The sequence below is a fragment of the Capricornis sumatraensis genome, chromosome 5 (genome assembly GCF_032405125.1).
Source record: "Capricornis sumatraensis isolate serow.1 chromosome 5, serow.2, whole genome shotgun sequence".
NCBI lineage: Eukaryota > Metazoa > Chordata > Mammalia > Artiodactyla > Bovidae > Capricornis > Capricornis sumatraensis.
In genome coordinates this window covers 17,212,020-17,229,583 of record NC_091073.1, presented here as the reverse complement: position 1 = coordinate 17,229,583, position 17,564 = coordinate 17,212,020, and the positions used below count along the sequence as shown (strand labels likewise).

Sequence of the window (17,564 nt, the reverse complement as noted above, 5' to 3'; positions counted from 1 at the left end):
CCAACTCTTTGTGACCCCATGGACTGCAGCAGACTACGCTTCCCTGTCTTTCACCATCTCCCACAGTTTGCTCAAACTCATGTCCATTGAGTCGATGATGCCATCTAACAATCTCATCCTCTGTAACCCTCTTCTGCCCTCGATCTTTCCCAGCATCAAGGACTCCCAAGTCTACCTCCCAGCCCCGTCTTCTCTCTTGAGCTCAAGTCCTCTTCTACTAGAAATGAGTTAATCATCTTCCCCCCATAAAGTTTCTGATTTCCTGATTTCTGTTAATGACAGGGACCATGCTTTCTGAGGCCAGCAGCCCGGTGATCAGTTTCAACCTCCTCACTCTCTTCCCCCTCTATCCAGTCAGCTTACTTTCAGTGGTTCTCATATCATTCTTTCTTTTCCCTAAATGGAAAGGAAATTCTCCTTCCCCTAAATGGAGTTAGATATTTATCATATTTCCAGTTTTAATGGGAGTCTTTCTGTCTTAGTTTCCAGTGAGGTCCCACAATTTAACAAAATGGTGACTTGCAAATGCAGTACAACGCAGCACAATTTAGAAAATACCCTACTTCAATTACATGTTCAATAACAGCAGAGATTCAGACTGAGGATTGCGATCAACCACAGCTATTAACTTAATTATTACCTTGTGGTACCTTGGTAGACCAAGAGTAATGGTATATCACTTTTAAAAAAACCTAGAAAAATGGCAACTAATGACTAAGACAATTTCAGAGTTTATTCAACAATGTTGAGTGGAAGGAAACGTATGTCTAGACTACGAGTCAGCAAGCTTTCTCTGTAAAAGGCTAGAATGTAATTATCTTAGGCTGTGGGCAACTGACTCTGTCACAGCTACTCACTCTGCTACTGTAGCACGGAAACAGCATGGAACTGCATGAGTGTGGTTGTGTTCCGAAAAAACTTTATTTATAAAAACAGGTGGAGGCTGGATTTGGTTTGATGACCTCTGTTCCAGAAGACCTGCACTGATTATCTAGAGAGACATACTTATTAATTCATCCAAGAAACTTATGGATATAAACTACATGCCATACTTCTTATTAGGGACCACATTTACAACGATGAATATGATGAATGAGAAAACCCTGTCTCACACCTGAAAACTAGATTAGACTTATTACACACAAACTGACAGAAGCAGAAGCAACAGTGCAAACATTTCTGTGGGGATCAAAGAGAATAATTAACTCTACCTGGGAAGCGGGACAGGCACAAAGGGTCCACTAAAGGAGGTGAAACTAAGATGCGCTTTGAAGAAAGTCCAGAGTCTACTGGAGGGGCATGTTAGGTATGAACCTAAACATGAAGTCCAGTTTGTACTTGTGAGTAATAACCCCATTCTAGTTCCTTTATTGAGATGCCAATGAGTTGTAAGAGCTACACACATATAAACACATACACACAGGTAAATCAAGCTAATCACACTCAACCTCTGTTGAGTCCTGGTCTGAATAGTGGATTTGTCTCATATGGCTAAGAACTCAGGGATTTTACAGACTGCAAAGAGTCTTGACTGACAGATTTCTTTGCCATCTTTCGAAGTGCAACAGAACATGAGAGTGGAAGGCAATCAAGTATAAGGTTATTGATGGTGATGGTTGTGGGGCGTCACAGAGACAGGGTCTGTCACCTGTCCAAGGGAGACACAGAGAGAGAGAAATAGAGATGGATTCCAGTCTACAACCTTCCTGTGGGAAAGAATGGAATATCATCACTGTGTATTTGGCCATTAGCACAATGCTGGACACAGAGCAGGTGTTCAACTATTTGTTGAATAAATACATGAATGAATAGATTAATATTAGTAAACATGGAAGACAACGGAGTTCTTCAAGGCTGGAAACCTTCAGGGAAGGAAAGAATGTGAGGCACTACTTTCATCCAGTCATAGCTAATACCTAATAATGGTTATCATACTAGTAACTGACTACTTATAAAGTTAATATTTAGAAAAGCTAATTAATTTCTCCTTTCTAGTTACTCAGAAGCATCATCAACCCAGGAAAATAAAAAATGAGAAAGCTCAAGTATGTAATCTCTGGAGAAGAAACTATCACCCCTTTTCCTTGGTTTTGCTTACAGCAGCTATGAACTTAATCCCAAAGAAGAGGCAGTGGCAAGCAAAGGAGGTCTTTGGAGAAAAGACGGAATTCTCACATTTTCATGCTAATTACTGCTAACCACATTCTGCTGAATATTCCTGCTAATGGTCTGTGAAGCACAGATTATACCCATGTAATACTTTCCCAAATTTGAGATGAAACACCTGCTTTTTAGAATGAAAAGAGAAAATAATCTAGACAAGATGTAGCCACTTAAAAAAAAATTTGAGTCAGATTTCATATGTGATTGACCCACTTTCTGACTACAATGTACTTCTTTCAGATAGCTAATTATACCTGAAAACTCAAACAGTGGAATACAAGGTATTAACCTCTTCCTCCAAAATAGGTCCCTCTGCTCTTTGCCTTCTTACAAACAAAGTAAAGTCTATACACACTTTCTTCTGAGGAGATGAGGGAGGGCTTGTTACAAGTATATTTCTATAAAAGTGCTATTACAATCTACCATTTAGGTTAGTTAATAAGAATTTCTGAAGCCTTCATTCTTTGGAAAGTAAGCCAAAATCACAGGACAAGTCTTTCACCAACTTAATAAATTAGCAGGTTTGACATACTTTCTCTTGCCTCCACAAGGATCTTGTACACCCTAAGTACTTAATTTTTACCTCAAAACTTCTAGAAGTCTTGTGCTTAGGACCAAACCTGTGGAAGATAATTCCAGCAAATCAACAGGCTCAGGGAAGAAGAACAGGGAAAATATCAGGGGTAGCGCTATGATGCTTACTGAAAGTTACAAACCAAAGTGAGTCCCCACAATCAATTGTATTTCTACATTCAAGATGCATTCATGGAAAGATTACAGCCTTTGATTGGGTAGAGATGTGTGTGCTAAGTCGCTTCAGTTGTGTCTGACTCTTTTCAACACTATGGATTATAGACCACTAAGCTCCTCTGTCCATGGAATTCTCCAGGCAAGAGCACTGGAATGGGTTGCCATGCTCACTTCCAGGGGATCTTCCTGACCCAGGGATTGAACGTGCATCTCCTGCATTACAGGTGGATTTTTGACCCATCATATTTAAAAATGACTCTACATGTGTAAGAGTTTCTTCTTCCATGTGATCTTAACTAGTTGTTAAGACTCTAGTTACATAAAATAAATGAAAATGAGCCTGTTTTTTGTGTATCTTTGCATCATTTAACTTGTTTAATTACTTCTATTAATTAAAACATACAACTCAAAGGACAACAGTCTATTGACACTGCTATGAAATTCTCATGTTAATTCTAGGAACATATTTCTAAAACTTATGGACTAATCTTGCTGTATTATCTTTACTATAGATTTTCTATCACCTCCTATGCAATATAAATTACTGTGAGAATTTCTTCTAAATAAAAACCAGTTAATGGATTAAGACCTACACTGTTTTCACCTCCATATATATATACATATATATTCTTTTTCTATATGAGTATGTTAGTGTTTATTGAAACTTTATGGGATGCTATTATCTAAAATCCCTAGGCCTCCTGAAGAATTTCCTTCAACAAGAAACTTGCTGAGGATGTGAAATACTAATCAGATAGGAAAAGATAAAAAGTAAGGGAGTTCTCTTGTCCCATAATGTAAATGGAAAGCAGTGTTGATTATTAGCTATGCAAAAGACACAGGCCCTGTTTTTGTGTGTCACAAATTGAGGTGTTAGTGAAGTCAGACAAAACAAAAGCTAAAAAAAACCAAAATTAACAGTACCTTTTTCTTGTAGTATTTTCGTGGTGGTGGCTTGATTGTGGCAAGGCAATTCTTCCATATCATGATCAGATTTCGAAGGAGAGGAGAGTGAAGTGTCTTCCCCAACAGAGGAGGAAGGCTCCCCTTCTGAGTACAGTGGTCCTTCTTGAAATTCAGCTATGTGGTCAGACGAGAAGGGCACACTGCCAGCCACTGGAGTGAGGGATGAAGCACCAGAATCTGATTCTGGAGAAGCTCTCAAACCCTTGGGCAGAAGTGATTTGGTAATGTGCATGTGGTTATAGAAACTGTTTGAAGGCTGTTGGTATAAGAGATTATAAAGGAGGTTATGCCACTGATCATCAGTCCATTTCATACTTACTTTGAAATCAGACCAACCTTGTTTTTAGTAAATCCCTATGAAAACCAATTTTTGATGGTTTACAGATGAGACTGCATAATTCACAATGCACCATATTACCACTGTAGCTAACACACACACCTAAGACATAATAAAAACAATGACCTGTGCATTAACTATTCACCACCAGGAAAAATCAACAGCTGAATATCAAAAGCACCATCATGAAATATGACACTATGGATATTGCTCTTGGTTGTTAGCTCATTGAATGAGTACAGAAAGAATTTGAATTATAACAATATATAGAGGTGAATAAGAATTTAGGAGACAAAGAAGTGAACTATTCCAGCTGTTTTCAACTAGAATACAGAATCTGGCTGCAGGAAAATCATTATTTTCAATAAGCTGTAGGAACAAGGATACAGCCCAGTCGCAAGGCAGAAGGCGGTCGGGATGCTCACCTTTCGCTCCAGACTGTCCTCCCCGTCGGTTGAGCTGACACTATCATAGAGTCTTGTCCTAGACGGTCGCTGGCGTCTGTTCTTCAAGGAGAGCTGGGCCCGAGTTTTCAGTGCTTTTGAATCCAGGCGCTCTGTCTCTGGGACTGCTTCATTGAAGTCTAAAAATAAAACATTGCAAAACAATCTGTGAAACCTTTGGAGAGGACTGACAGAGACTATGGACACTGAAAACAAAATATCAAAGTTATGAGTAACACCAGGCAGGAAACAGGTGAGAATCACGGTGGTCTGTCTGGTAACAAAGGAAACAAAGATGAGATTTGGGAGAAATGTACAAAGCCTACAGAAACCAACACTAAACATGACCAAAGTCAGCAACAAAAACCTAACATTCACAGATCATAAAACCTTCCTATAATTATACAAAGCACTCATTAGTATTTATTTGTTTACATGGATATATGCTGAAGTGTTGGATGAAGAAAGATGTGAGAAGGTGTATCAAAGTTGAGAGCTCTTAGAAATTAAGACAAAAACCTACAAAAGTCAGGTGCCAGGTAAAGAGCAGGTAACAGAAGGTGACCATCAGCATAAACATTCTATAGCAAAAGTTACCAAAACTGTAACTGTAAAAACTAAACCACTTTGGTCTTAATATTTATATACTTTTCCCACTCAAAACAGAGTTTCTGAAAATTTAGCTTGTTCTTTGAACTCTCTAGAAAGACCAGCAAAGAACTTATCTCAACAGCAAATTTAAGATAACTGGGGAAATAAAACAAGGTAGGCTATCCAAGCAAAACAAAAAGCAATTAAACCACCACAAGTACTTAATTTACTAGTATTATAGATGAAGTAGAATAAACTGCCCATTGATAGATAGATAAAGAAGATGTGTATACACACACACAATATTCAGTTCAGTTCAGTTGCTCAGTCGTGCCCAACTCTTTGCCACCCATGGACTGCAGCATGCCAGGTTTCCCTGTCCATCACCAACTCTCAGAGCTTGCTCCAACTCATGTCCATTGAGTTGGTGATGCCATCCAACCATTTCACCCTCTGTCATCCCCTTCTCCTCCTGCCTTCAATCTTTCCCAGCATCAGGGTCTTTTCCAATGAGTCAGTTCTTCACATCAGGTGGCCAAGAGATTGGAGCTTCAGCTTAAGCATTAGTCCTTCCAATAAATATTCAGGACTGATTTCCTTTAGGATTGACTATTTTGATCTCTTTGCAATTCAAAGGACTCGAGTCTCCTCCAACACCATAGTTCAAAAGCATCAATTCTTCGGCACTCAGTTTCTTTATGGTCCAACTCTCATATCCATACATGACTACTGGAAAAACCATAGCTTTGACTAGACGGGCCTTTGTCAGCAAAGTAATGTCTCTGCTTTTTAATATGCTGTTTAGGTTGGTCATAGCTTTTCTTCCAAGGAGCAAGCGTCTTTTAATTTCGTAGCTGTAGTCACCATCTGCAGTGATTTTGGAGCCCAAGAAAATAAAGTCTGTCACTGTTTCCATTGTTTCCCCATCTATTTGCCATGAAGTGATGGGACCAGATGCCATGATCTTTGTTTTTTGAATGTTGAGTTTTAAGCCAAATTGTTCACTTTCCTCTTTCACTTACATCAAGAGGCTCTTTAGTTCTTCTTTGTTTTCTGCCATAAAGGTGATGCCATCTGCATATCTGAGGTATTGATATTTCTCTGCATATCCTGGCAATCTTGATTTTAGCTTGTGCTTCATCCAGCCCAGCATTTTGCATGATGTACTCTGCATATAAATTAAATAAGCAGGGTGACAATATACAGCTTTGTCATACTCCTTTCCCAATTTGGAACCAGTCTGTTGTTCCATGCCCCATTTTAACTGTTGCTTCTTGACCTGCATACAGATTTCTCAGGAGGCAGGTCAGGTGGTCTGGTATTCCCATCTCTTGAAGAATCTTCCACATTTTGTTGTGATCTACACAGTCAAAGGCTTTGGCATAGTCAATAAAGCAGAAGTACATGTTTTTCTGGAATTCTGTTGCTTTTTCTATGATTCAACAGATGTTGGCAATTTGATCTCTGGTTCCTCTGCCTTTTCTAAATCCAGCTCGAATATCTGGAAGTTCATGGTTCATGTACTGTTGGAGCTTAGAGAATTTTGAGCATTACACTTTGCTAGCATGTGAGATCAGTGCAATTATGTGACAGTTTGAATAATCTTTGGCATTGCCTTTCTTTGGGATTGGAATGAAAGCTGATCTTTTCCAGTCCTGTGGCCACAGCTGAGTTTTCCAAATTTGCTGGTATATTGAGTGCAGCACTTTCACAGCATCATCTTTTAGAACTTGAAATAGCTCAACTGGAATTCCATCACCTCCACTAGCTTGGTTCGTAGCAATGCTTCCTAAGGCCCACTTGACTTTGCATTCCAGGATGTCTGGCTCTAGGTGAGTGACCAAACCATTGTGATTATCTGCGTCTTCATGACGCAGATAATTTTTTGTATAGTTCTTCTGTGTTTTCTTGCCACCTCTTCTTAATATCTTCTGCTTTTGTTAGGTCCATGCTGCTGCTGCTGCTGCTGCTGCTGCTAAATCGCTTCAGTTGTGTCCGACTCTGTGCAACCCCACAGACAGCAGCCCAGCAGGCTCCTCTGTCCCTGGAATTCTCCAGGCAAGAGTACTGAAGTGGGTTGCCATTTCCTTCTCCAATGCATGAAAGTGAAAAGTGAAAGTGAAGTCGTTCAGTTGTGTCCGACTCTTAGCAACCCCATGGATTGCAGCCTACTAGGCTCCTCCATCCATGGGATGTTCCAGGCAAGAGTACTGAAGTGGGTTGCCATTGCCTTCTCCTTTAGGTCCATACCTATTATTATTTTTATTATATTAGGTCCATACATATTATTTAGTTCAGTTCAGTTCAGTCGCTCAGTCGTGTTTGACTCTCTGCGACCCCATGAATCGCAGCACGCCAGGCCTCCCTGGTCATCACCATCTCCCGGAGTTCACCCAGCCTCACGTCCATCGAGTCGGTGATGCCATCCAGCCATCTCATCCTCTGTTGTCCTCTTCTCCTCCTGCCCCCAATCCCTCCCAGCATCAGAGTCTTTTCCAATGAGTCAACTCTTTGCATGAGGTGGCCAAAGTACTGGAGTTTCTGCTTTAGCATCATTCCTTCCAAAGAACACCCAGGGCTGATCTCCTTTAGGATGGACTGGTTGGATCTCCTTGCAGTCCAAGGGACTCTCAAGAGTCTTCTCCAACACCACAGTTCAAAAGCATCAATTCTTCAGTGCTCAGCTTTTTTCACAGTCAAACTCTCATATCCATACATGACCACTGGAAAAACCATAGCCTTGACTAGATGGACCTTTGTTGGCAAAGTAATGTCTCTGTTTTTGAATATGCTATCTAGGTTGGTCCTAACTTTTCTTCCAAGGAGTAAGCGTCTTTTAATTTCATGGCTGCAGTCACCATCTGCAGTGATTTTGGAGCCTTAAAAAGTAAAGTCTGACACTGTTTCCACTGTTTCTCCATCTATTTCCCATGAAGTGATGGGACCAGATGCCATGATCTTCGTTTTCTGAATGTTGAGCTTTAAGCCAACTTTTTCACTCTCCTCTTTTACTTTCATCAAGAGGCTTTTTAGTTTCTCTTCACTTTCTGCCATAAGGGTGGTGTCATCTGCATATCTGAGGTTATTGATAAAGACAGCTAAATATTTTCTAATCAGTAGTCTCTTTATTTTTCACATGTCAATGGGAAAAAAAAAACCCCTTGATTACTTTAATTTCCCCCTTCTAACAAATTCTTAATTTGCAACTGTCCATTAAGAGTTGTGATCATTGGGAGAGAATCAACTTTACAAGCTCTTGTTTATATATAAAACATGGAAATACAACACAGAGGAATGCAATAATTTAGATACACTGCTATACACACACATCTTACAGTCTATCTATCTCATATTTGGATTGCACATTCTATAATACCAAACACTGTCCCATACACCATCTCATTTGTTCCTCACAACAGCTCCAACAGACAGCGTAGCCAAGTATATACAGCCAAGCATATACTTTGCTCTCCTGAAGCTCAGAAAACCTGACTGTCTTGTCCTCATCCATATAGCTAGTTGATGAGCTACCAAACCTTTCTAGTCTCTTGACTCCTAGGCCACTAGCCTGTGTACTCCAATTTAGCTGATGTTGAACAAATTATGAGAATCAGATTTTAATGCAATTAGAGTTCAGGGTTTTCAGCTGTCAATTCACATATGATGTGACTAGGAAATTCACTTCTCCAACAGGTTATTATGAAATATTATTAATCTTTCACATATGTGGAAGAATATCAAAAAAAGGAAGATGTTGAAAACTGTAGAAAAATTATTTCTCAGATGATTTCTTCTTTTGTTGGTTTAGTAACAGCTTTGGTTACCCAGTGACAAAAAGACCTAAGAAAGAAGCTCAATCTACTTTTGTGAGCATGATTCTTTGCACAATAGAACCTGAGCTCTGGAGCACCCAGCACAGTACACAACATCCAGGACTGTAGCAGCTATTTCATCACTCAGTGCTGAACAAATAAAGTAAGGGAACATGAAAACTGCTATTAGCAGGATTGGGAGTATAGAGGTTATCCTGGAACCTTGCTCCATTGCTCTTCAGTAATTTGCCTGGTTTGGTTTTGGACAACCACAAAATAACAATTTCAGATGCTTGTTTCATCATCAGCGAGCGCTGACTGGGTGCAAACCACGGGACAGCATGCATGTAACACCATCTACTAAATGCAGAGTTAGCTAAAGCCTGAGAAGCAGGGCTTTAGAGCCATTACCCAAGTGGCCAACCACACATCACATCCAACTGACAATTTCTGAAGGCCTGAAAACAAAGATCTCAGGGTCTCTTTATAGCAGTGATAGAGTGCAGAAGACTTGATGCCTGTGAACTGTGGTGCTGGAGAAGACTCTTGAGAGTCCGTCCCTTGAACTGCAAGGAGATCAAACCACTCAGTCCTAAAGGAAATCAGTCCTGAATATTCATTGGAAAGACTGATGCTGAAGCTGAAGCTCTGATACTTTGGCCACCTGATGCGAAGAGTCAACTCCCTAGAAAAGACCCTGATGCTGAGAAAGACTGAAGTCAAAAGGAGAAGGGGGTTGACAGTATGAGGTGGTTATACAGCATTACCGACTCAAGAGATATGAAGCTGAACAATCTCTGGGAGATGACGAAGGAAAGGGAGCCTGGGCTGCTGCAGTCCATGGGGTCGCAAAGGTCGAACACAACTTAGCAACTGAACAACAACAATGGATTATAAACCAGTAATTTGTGTTCCCATCCTGAGGAATAAAAAAAATTTTTTAAAGAACCAGAAAACCGGAATTGACCTGAGAACTTTCACTTCATCAACTCTTATGCCAGAAGGAAGTTAGAAGAAATGTCCAGAGGAAGCAACTACTAAAGACATCACAAATAATACCCTCCTCAGAAGTATTAGAGGGCGTGTGTGAGAGAGAAGGAAAATGTGTACAGGACTTCTGCTGCTGGGAACTAAAGGGTGATCTAATGGCCAGTAGAAGCCAGCTTTTTAAAATCGCATCACGTAAGAATCAGAAAATTACAATTTGAACCTTAGGGGTTCTAGTCCAGCTTTCTCTTTCAGGTAGGAAAACCAAGGCTTGTCTACTGACCATATCACACTTAATCTGTGGAAGACTGGATAGAGCGCAGTCCTCAGAAGCCTAGCCTCATCCTAGAAGGCCACTATCCAGTCTGAAAGTAAACTTCAGAAGCAATCTTCCACGTTGTTTGAAACCTCTTTTTGGTCTTACTTTATGTTCCAAACAAAAATACCCATCAAGGGCTTATTTGGCAAATTTCCAGAAGGATATATATATATATATATATATATATATACACACACAAACAACTGAGGGATTTTATTTGACTGTGTATTTGTCCAAGAAATAAAATCTTTACATGGAAAAATTAGCTGTCAGTTTTGTGGATGACAATGGGTCAGCTGGTTCAACGTTTCCAAGTTATGTGCTGCTCAGTGTAAGGAGCTGGACACACCACTGTAAAGAGCTGGACACAACTGAGCGACTAAGCACACACGAGAAAAAGCACAGAGTGTAAGGGTCTAGGCGGCCACGTTCACTGCCATTCGGCCTCTACAGAGATCTCAGTCAGCAGCACAGCGCAACACTGCTCTCACAGCTCAGGACCCGGGTTCTCCCTCAGCCCCCGCTCTTCAGTGCTTCTTGTTCCCTCCTCTCTTTCTTCTCTATTCTTTCTTTCAGACCCTTCAGACTCTGAAACAGCTCATCTCTGACTCAAATGCAGCTAGAAATAGAAAAGAAGAGCAGACACAGGGGATCGATAGACACAGCAGAAAGATACAGAAAAGGTGTGAAGCAGCTGGCAACACCGCAGCTTCCAGTGGGGGGACTTCACCTCAGAATACCTGCATTCTAAGGCTAGCTTCAGTATCGATTCACATTGGATCCTCTAAAAGAGTTCAATGGATCTGATCACAATTTTAGCAGCTTGTTATGAAAAACGCTCTGTGAAATTAGGATGTTATAGATCATATTATACAGAAACCAGTTCCCTACAGTAATGGTGTGAGTCATTCAGGTTTTCCACTAGACTGATGTTGTTTTTGACGTAAATGGAATGCTGCCCACGGACCAGACATCAGCAGAGGGAACTGGAGCAGCATAACAATGGGGTCTGCTCTGCGTTCTTATGTGGATTATTCTACTCAAAAACACTCACACCTGATACCACCACCCTGCCTGGTTTGTGCTATTATCAACCAAAATGCTGAGCTTAATGAGGAACTTGGTGGCATCTTTAAACTCAAACAGTATCTGCATATCATTCAGTCACTGCAGATTCACAAAAGATGGGCCCATAGGGCTTTGGGTTGATACATATTGTATCAGAGGTGGGCTAATGTACTTCAGAGAGACGGTGTAAAACAGTCACCACGAGAGGAGATTTGGGGTTAGTCTTCCTTGAACAGAATCCAAAACAGAGGCTGTCACTAAATTGAGAAATTTATCTAATCGCTCTTTCCCTCAGAATCCTCAGCTTCTAAATAGGCATGATGATAACAACATAATAAAGACTAAATGGATTAACACATATATAAATGCTTGGAAGAGCACATAATAAGCACTTAATAAATGTCTTTATTTACTGACATACAAAAAAAGATTAGCAAGATTACTCTTAAGTGACTGAAGCAATTGCAGAACAACAGGTATATTCATTCTAAGTATTAAAAAATCAGCAACATAAAATACACTTTCTAACAGTAAATATGTCCATATAGTTGCATAGCAAGTGAACTGAAAAGATACACTTCATACTGATAACGGTGGTTGCTTTCAAAGAAGGTATTAGATTCGAAGAGGTTGGAAGTACCTCAGTCTTATTTGTAATGTTAAAAAAAAATTTGTGTTAGATATTTTAGAAAAATCTATACATGACATGTAATTAAAATTAGCAAAGAAGAAAGAGCACACATTTAGTATATTTTCTTTTAGAGACATCTCAATTTCCTTCTAATCTGATAGCTCTAGTGTTCTAGGACCCAGCCCAGGATACCCAGTCAAGGTCCCGGTGACCATCAGCCTGCCCTGACATGAGAAGGCTGTCTTTCATCACATACATGGAGACTGTTTGCCTGCTTGGCCATTTTACTGCCACATGATTTGGACTAAAGAAGACCCTACAGCTTAGCTTCCTTCCAGCTACTTCTCTGTTTTAGTGCTGTAGGGGAAGATGCACTGAATCAGATATGGTGATTTGAGGTCAAGTCATACAACTTCAGCTCACCTTATGATAGCAGTTTGGTTAGGAACCCACCCATGGGCAACTCTCACTCTGAACTCTATTAGTAGTTGATTTCTTTACAACCACCCAAGCTCGACAAATTTTATACCCCAGGTAGTATTTATGAAATATTAGGAGGCTGACTTGATTTCCTACTCTTTTAGATCAATCAAAAGATTACTGTTTCCTAATTTTTAATTAGGTCTGACTTTATTGTTGTATATATGTTATCTGCTAATCTTTGAAAAATATTGAGGAATACTGTTTACCTCTTTATCAACAAATGCAATCTCAAAACTGTCCATATGATCTTTGAAACATAATTTGGCTATTTGTTTTAACGTAGTGTTTTTCCAGTGCAGTCTGGTATTTAACTTAGCCTTCTTCAGTTTATGGTCAGTCTACACTCCTATTCTCAGAGCAGAGAGAGGTCCAGATTTTGCTGTCCATATCTTTTAAGACTATACTTTCAGGGGTCATTTCTGTAGTTCATATCTCAGGAATGACTCTTTAGAAATGCCACTAGACTAGCCTACCCATAGAAGAAGTGGCTGAAGTCAGAAAAGAAATAACAACAAAAAAACTATATGAGCTATCCTAAATTCCACCATATATCATTTGAAACACTTATACAAGTTGCTTGATTCTGAGAATATAAAGTGATTATAGAATTTAGATTTAGACAATAAGGCATTTCAATATCTTAGGACTCCTTCACGGTCAGCTGTCTTTAGACTTTGACAGAAAAGATCTGCATTACCTAAAATTTGAATAAATGTTAAATCAAATCTGCAGTACATCATGAGAAATGCTGGGCTGGAGGAAGCACAAGCTGGAATCAAGATTGCCGGGAGAAATATCAATAACCTCAGATATGCAGATGACACCACCCTTATAGCAGAAAGTGAAGAGGAACTAAAGAGCCTCTTGATGAAAGTGAAAGGAGAGTGAAAAGTTGGCTTAAAGCTCAACATTCAGAAAACGAAGATCATGGCATCCAGTCCCATCACTTCATGGCAAACAGATGGGGAAACAGTGAAAACAGTGCCTGACTTTATTTTTCTGGGCTCCAAAATCACTGTGGATGCTGATTGCAGCCATGAAATTAAAAGACGCTTGCTCTTTGGAAGGAAAGTTGTGACCAACCTAGACACCATATTAAAAAGCGGAGACATTACTTTGTCAACAAAGGTCCGTCTAGTCAAGGCTATGGTTTTTCCAGTGGTCACGTATGGATGTAAGAGTTGGACTATAAAGAAACCTGAGTGCCAAAGAATTGATGCTTTTGAACTGTGGTGCTGGAGAAGACTCTTGAAGAGTCCCTTGGACTGGAAGGAGATCCAACCAGTCCATTCTAAAGGAGATCAGTCCTGGGTGTTCATTGCAGGGACTGATGTTGAAGCTGAAACTCCAATACTCTGGCTACCTGATGCAGAGAGCTGACTCATTTGAAAAAACCCTGATGCTAGGAAAGATTGAGGGCAGGAGGAGAAGGGGACAACAGAAGATGAGATGGTTGGATGGCATCACTGACTCAATGGACATGGGTTTGGTTGGACTCCAGGCACTGGTGATGGACAGGGAGGCCTGGTGAGCTGTGGTTCATGGAGTCGCAAAGAGTCAGACATGACTGAGCAACTGAACTGAATAAATCAAATCAAATGGGCAAACTGGCTGGGAACTGCAGACTTCTGTGAGTAGGACTATGAAATCAAGTGCAGAACTTGGGTCTAGGAAGGTGGCTTATGTGAATGTCCTTTTCTTAACATTCTAGAGTCTTTGACATGACAATAAACAAGCTTCTGTGTTCTTACTCAGGGTCTCCTACAGGTATCAAAATTAGCTTTTCTGTCAAAAATCTCTAGATATGAGTAACCACAAGGATGCTGATTAGGTGACTCCCCAAATTATATATTCGATGCTACATCTTCCTTGAATATAGTATGGAAAGAATACTATAAAATACTGCATAAAATCTGAATAAAATTCAGATGTGAATGCCTTTGGTAGATTTTATGCCTTTGGTAGAGAATAACCCGTTGCCTGAGATGAGAGTTGTTTGCTTCCTAAATGGGAAAGTATCTTCTGACTAGAGGAAAGACAGTTATGTACGGCATTAGAAGATTTAAGAAAACTTAAAATTTACAATACGTATAAGAATAATAGATATGTATAAGAACCTCTTAAGTACTTGAAAATATTGTCAGTTGCTAATAGTACATAAAAAGGAAATCAAATATAACAATTCATAAAAGCAATTTAAAATGTTTGCCGATGTTCAATTAGCTAAGTTCATATATAGGAACTAAACATTCAAAGATCACTTAGTATAGATTTGTAAATCAAATTAAAAAACTATGTTTTTGATAATGTAACTTGAACAAATCAAACATTAAAAGCACAATAAAAATCAGAATGACTTTTTAGTGCCCCTAAACTCTTCTGTTTCATCCAAACAAACAAAGAAACAAACAAACCTCACAAGCAACAGAATTTTTAGTATATCTACATTCTCATGTTTCCTAACTTTTCTCATAAGTGGAATTTCCTATAGTTCTCATAAATAATCGGGGCCAGTACTGATGTAGAACATTACTTCATGTCCACCTACAAGAATTCAATTATAATCTGATGCCTGTGCCCCACAGTAACAGAAAAACTTTAAGGGACTGAACCTTCACTGGAACAACATGGTTCGCAGATTGTTCAGAACTATGCATACAAGATAATTTTCTGGTCCCGATTCTGGAAACAGTTGTTCATTTTTTGAGTTTTGATTCTCTAGATGCTATGATCCGATGATTGATCCTGCTTAGCTCTTGGCTGATAGAATAAATTTCACCTTAAATGAAATCCTGAATAATCCACAGGAACCCACTGTGCACACTATCGCTTTGTACACTTTCTACTTTTATATCCCTCCATCCTAACTTCCCAGCCTATTCTTTCAGTCAACTTACCTTAGCATAACCATATGGCGTCTTCCAAACTATGTAACTATGACTCCATGGTGAACCACATTATAAAACAAAAGAAACATTTCAAAACACAGTTATCTTGTACAACTTCCTTGAAGAGGAGTTATATTCCACATTTGGGTCAAAACTGTCTTTACTCCCAGAAGATCACAATCTACCTTATAGTTCAACTGGCTTTTGAATTTTACTCAAAAGCCAAAATAAAATAGGAAGCACCTCACTTTTTCTAAAATTAACAGAAAATTACTAAGCTTAAGCTCATTCTGACAAAAATCACTTGCTTTCTATCCAAACAACTCTAGCTCTCTTCTAGCACTCATACATATCTCAGTGTGACTGAAGGGTCTGGGGCCTTCTGGGAACTTATGAAGATGCACTGAGAAATATGAACCTAGGAGAGTTGCCACTCTGCAACTCAGTGCCTCCTTTTGAATGCCTCGTTGATTTGGCAACAAAAGTCTTAATGGCTTACACATAGACAGATGCAAAACTTGCACAAAACTAGACAGGCAATTTAAGTGCTTTGCTTTCTGGGTAAGAGAACAGATTTTGGCTTTAATGAAATGCCAGAAAACAATCAATAAGTATTGATTTCTCACTCATTTGGCTTGTTCATTAAAATTTTCCACAGTGACTTACTGGGAATGTTCAACCTTTAATTAGTGCAAATCAATAATATTTCATGGTCAAAATTACTTACTGGGGATTAAAAGTTACTGAACATAATTTGTTCAGGAAAAATGAAAATTGTGAAAGTGTACCAAGAAATGATGTCTATATGCATGATAAAGAAAGCTTGACTCTAGTTGAGAATTCTCCTCTGCCTCAATTTAGAGCTAAATGACATGCCAGCATGGAATAATACTCCACTGCTCTGTATCTCGTGCTCTGGCACAGGACACTCCTGATGATGGAGAACAAGCATTCACTTCCCTTTTCATATCTTGCCATTTCGTGAATTCTGACTTTAATTACGTCTTTAACTTTTGTTTAACATTCTGGATTCCAGTGCCAAGAGTGAATGTTTAGTGTATTCTCAGACTCCATCAGGAAATAAATCAGATGTGGTGATGGGAGTCTGGCCTGGCCTAGAATCCACAGGTATCAGAAAAGAGCTGCTAACAATGAGGACTCGGGGAAAAGCAGAAAAGACACAGACAACACCAGGTTACAGCCTCAGCAAAAAATGATTTTCTGGAGGAGTCCAAAGTCCAGGAACTTTCTTATCAATATAAATGTATGGCTGATGCTGACTTTTTATTTTCCCTTAAAAATCTTAAACCAGTATTTATTTTAAGCCTTAAAAAAAAAAAAAACCTTTGTGGTTTTTCTCATCCTCATCTTTTAATATTCTACTTAAATTTTTTATATTTAAAAATATTTTATTTAAGCAAAAAATTATACCATCTATATAAGTCATATAGAAATAGGAGGGGGAAAAAGATACTTTTGTACCTACTATCGAGTTTAAGAAATAAAATTATTACTTCTGAAGCCCTCTCTATGCCCTGTTCCTAGTTGTAACCCTTGGTTTTTTTCTCCTAGTTATTCCACTAAAGTATCTCTAAAGAATATATTGATTAATTTTGCTTGTTTTTTAAACTTTACATACATGGTAATGAACTGTATATAATATCTTCAAATCATTTTTCTATTTGTCTGCTCAACATGATGTTCAAACGTTTGATCGGGATTAATTACCTTTTAACTGTAGCTATCATGAATGATGTTGCTGCGCATTTTTGAACATGTCTCCTGGCACACAGCAAGAATTTCTGGAGAGCACACATTACGCACAGAAGTGAACATACTGGGCCATAGAATTTGCACATATTCCATTTTACTAGATAATTCAAATTGTTTTAACAAAATAGTTGTATGAGTTTTCCTTTTTTCCCCTACATACTAGCTATCACATATTACCATGAAACTTTGTCTTTGTCAATCATTTTATTTTTATTAGTAAGGCTGAACATTTATGTTCATCAACCTTTGGGTTTCTTCTTTTGTGAACAGATTGCTTACATGTTTTGTCCATTTTTCTATTATGTTGGTTGTGTTTTTTTATGATTGGGTAAGTTTAAGTATATTCTGGATAA

The 17,564-nt window shown here is 39.0% G+C and overlaps 1 protein-coding gene and 1 pseudogene across 4 annotated transcripts in view; one reads left to right on the top strand and one right to left on the bottom strand.

Annotated features, from left to right (window-relative positions):
- Window positions 1-17,564, bottom strand: part of PPP1R9A (protein phosphatase 1 regulatory subunit 9A) — a 333,750-nt gene that overhangs the window by 22,316 nt on the left and 293,870 nt on the right. For 2 of the 4 annotated variants that reach the window (XM_068972653.1, XM_068972652.1), the window contains exon 11: window positions 4,642-4,799. In XM_068972653.1, coding sequence (XP_068828754.1) covers window positions 4,642-4,799 — 158 coding nt within the window. Of the gene's footprint in view, window positions 1-3,837; window positions 4,136-4,641; window positions 4,800-17,564 lie in introns of all 4 variants that reach the window. The other 2 variants (XM_068972651.1, XM_068972650.1) reach the window with 2 other exon arrangements.
- On the top strand, window positions 12,945-13,039 carry LOC138080503 (small nucleolar RNA U3; annotated as a pseudogene).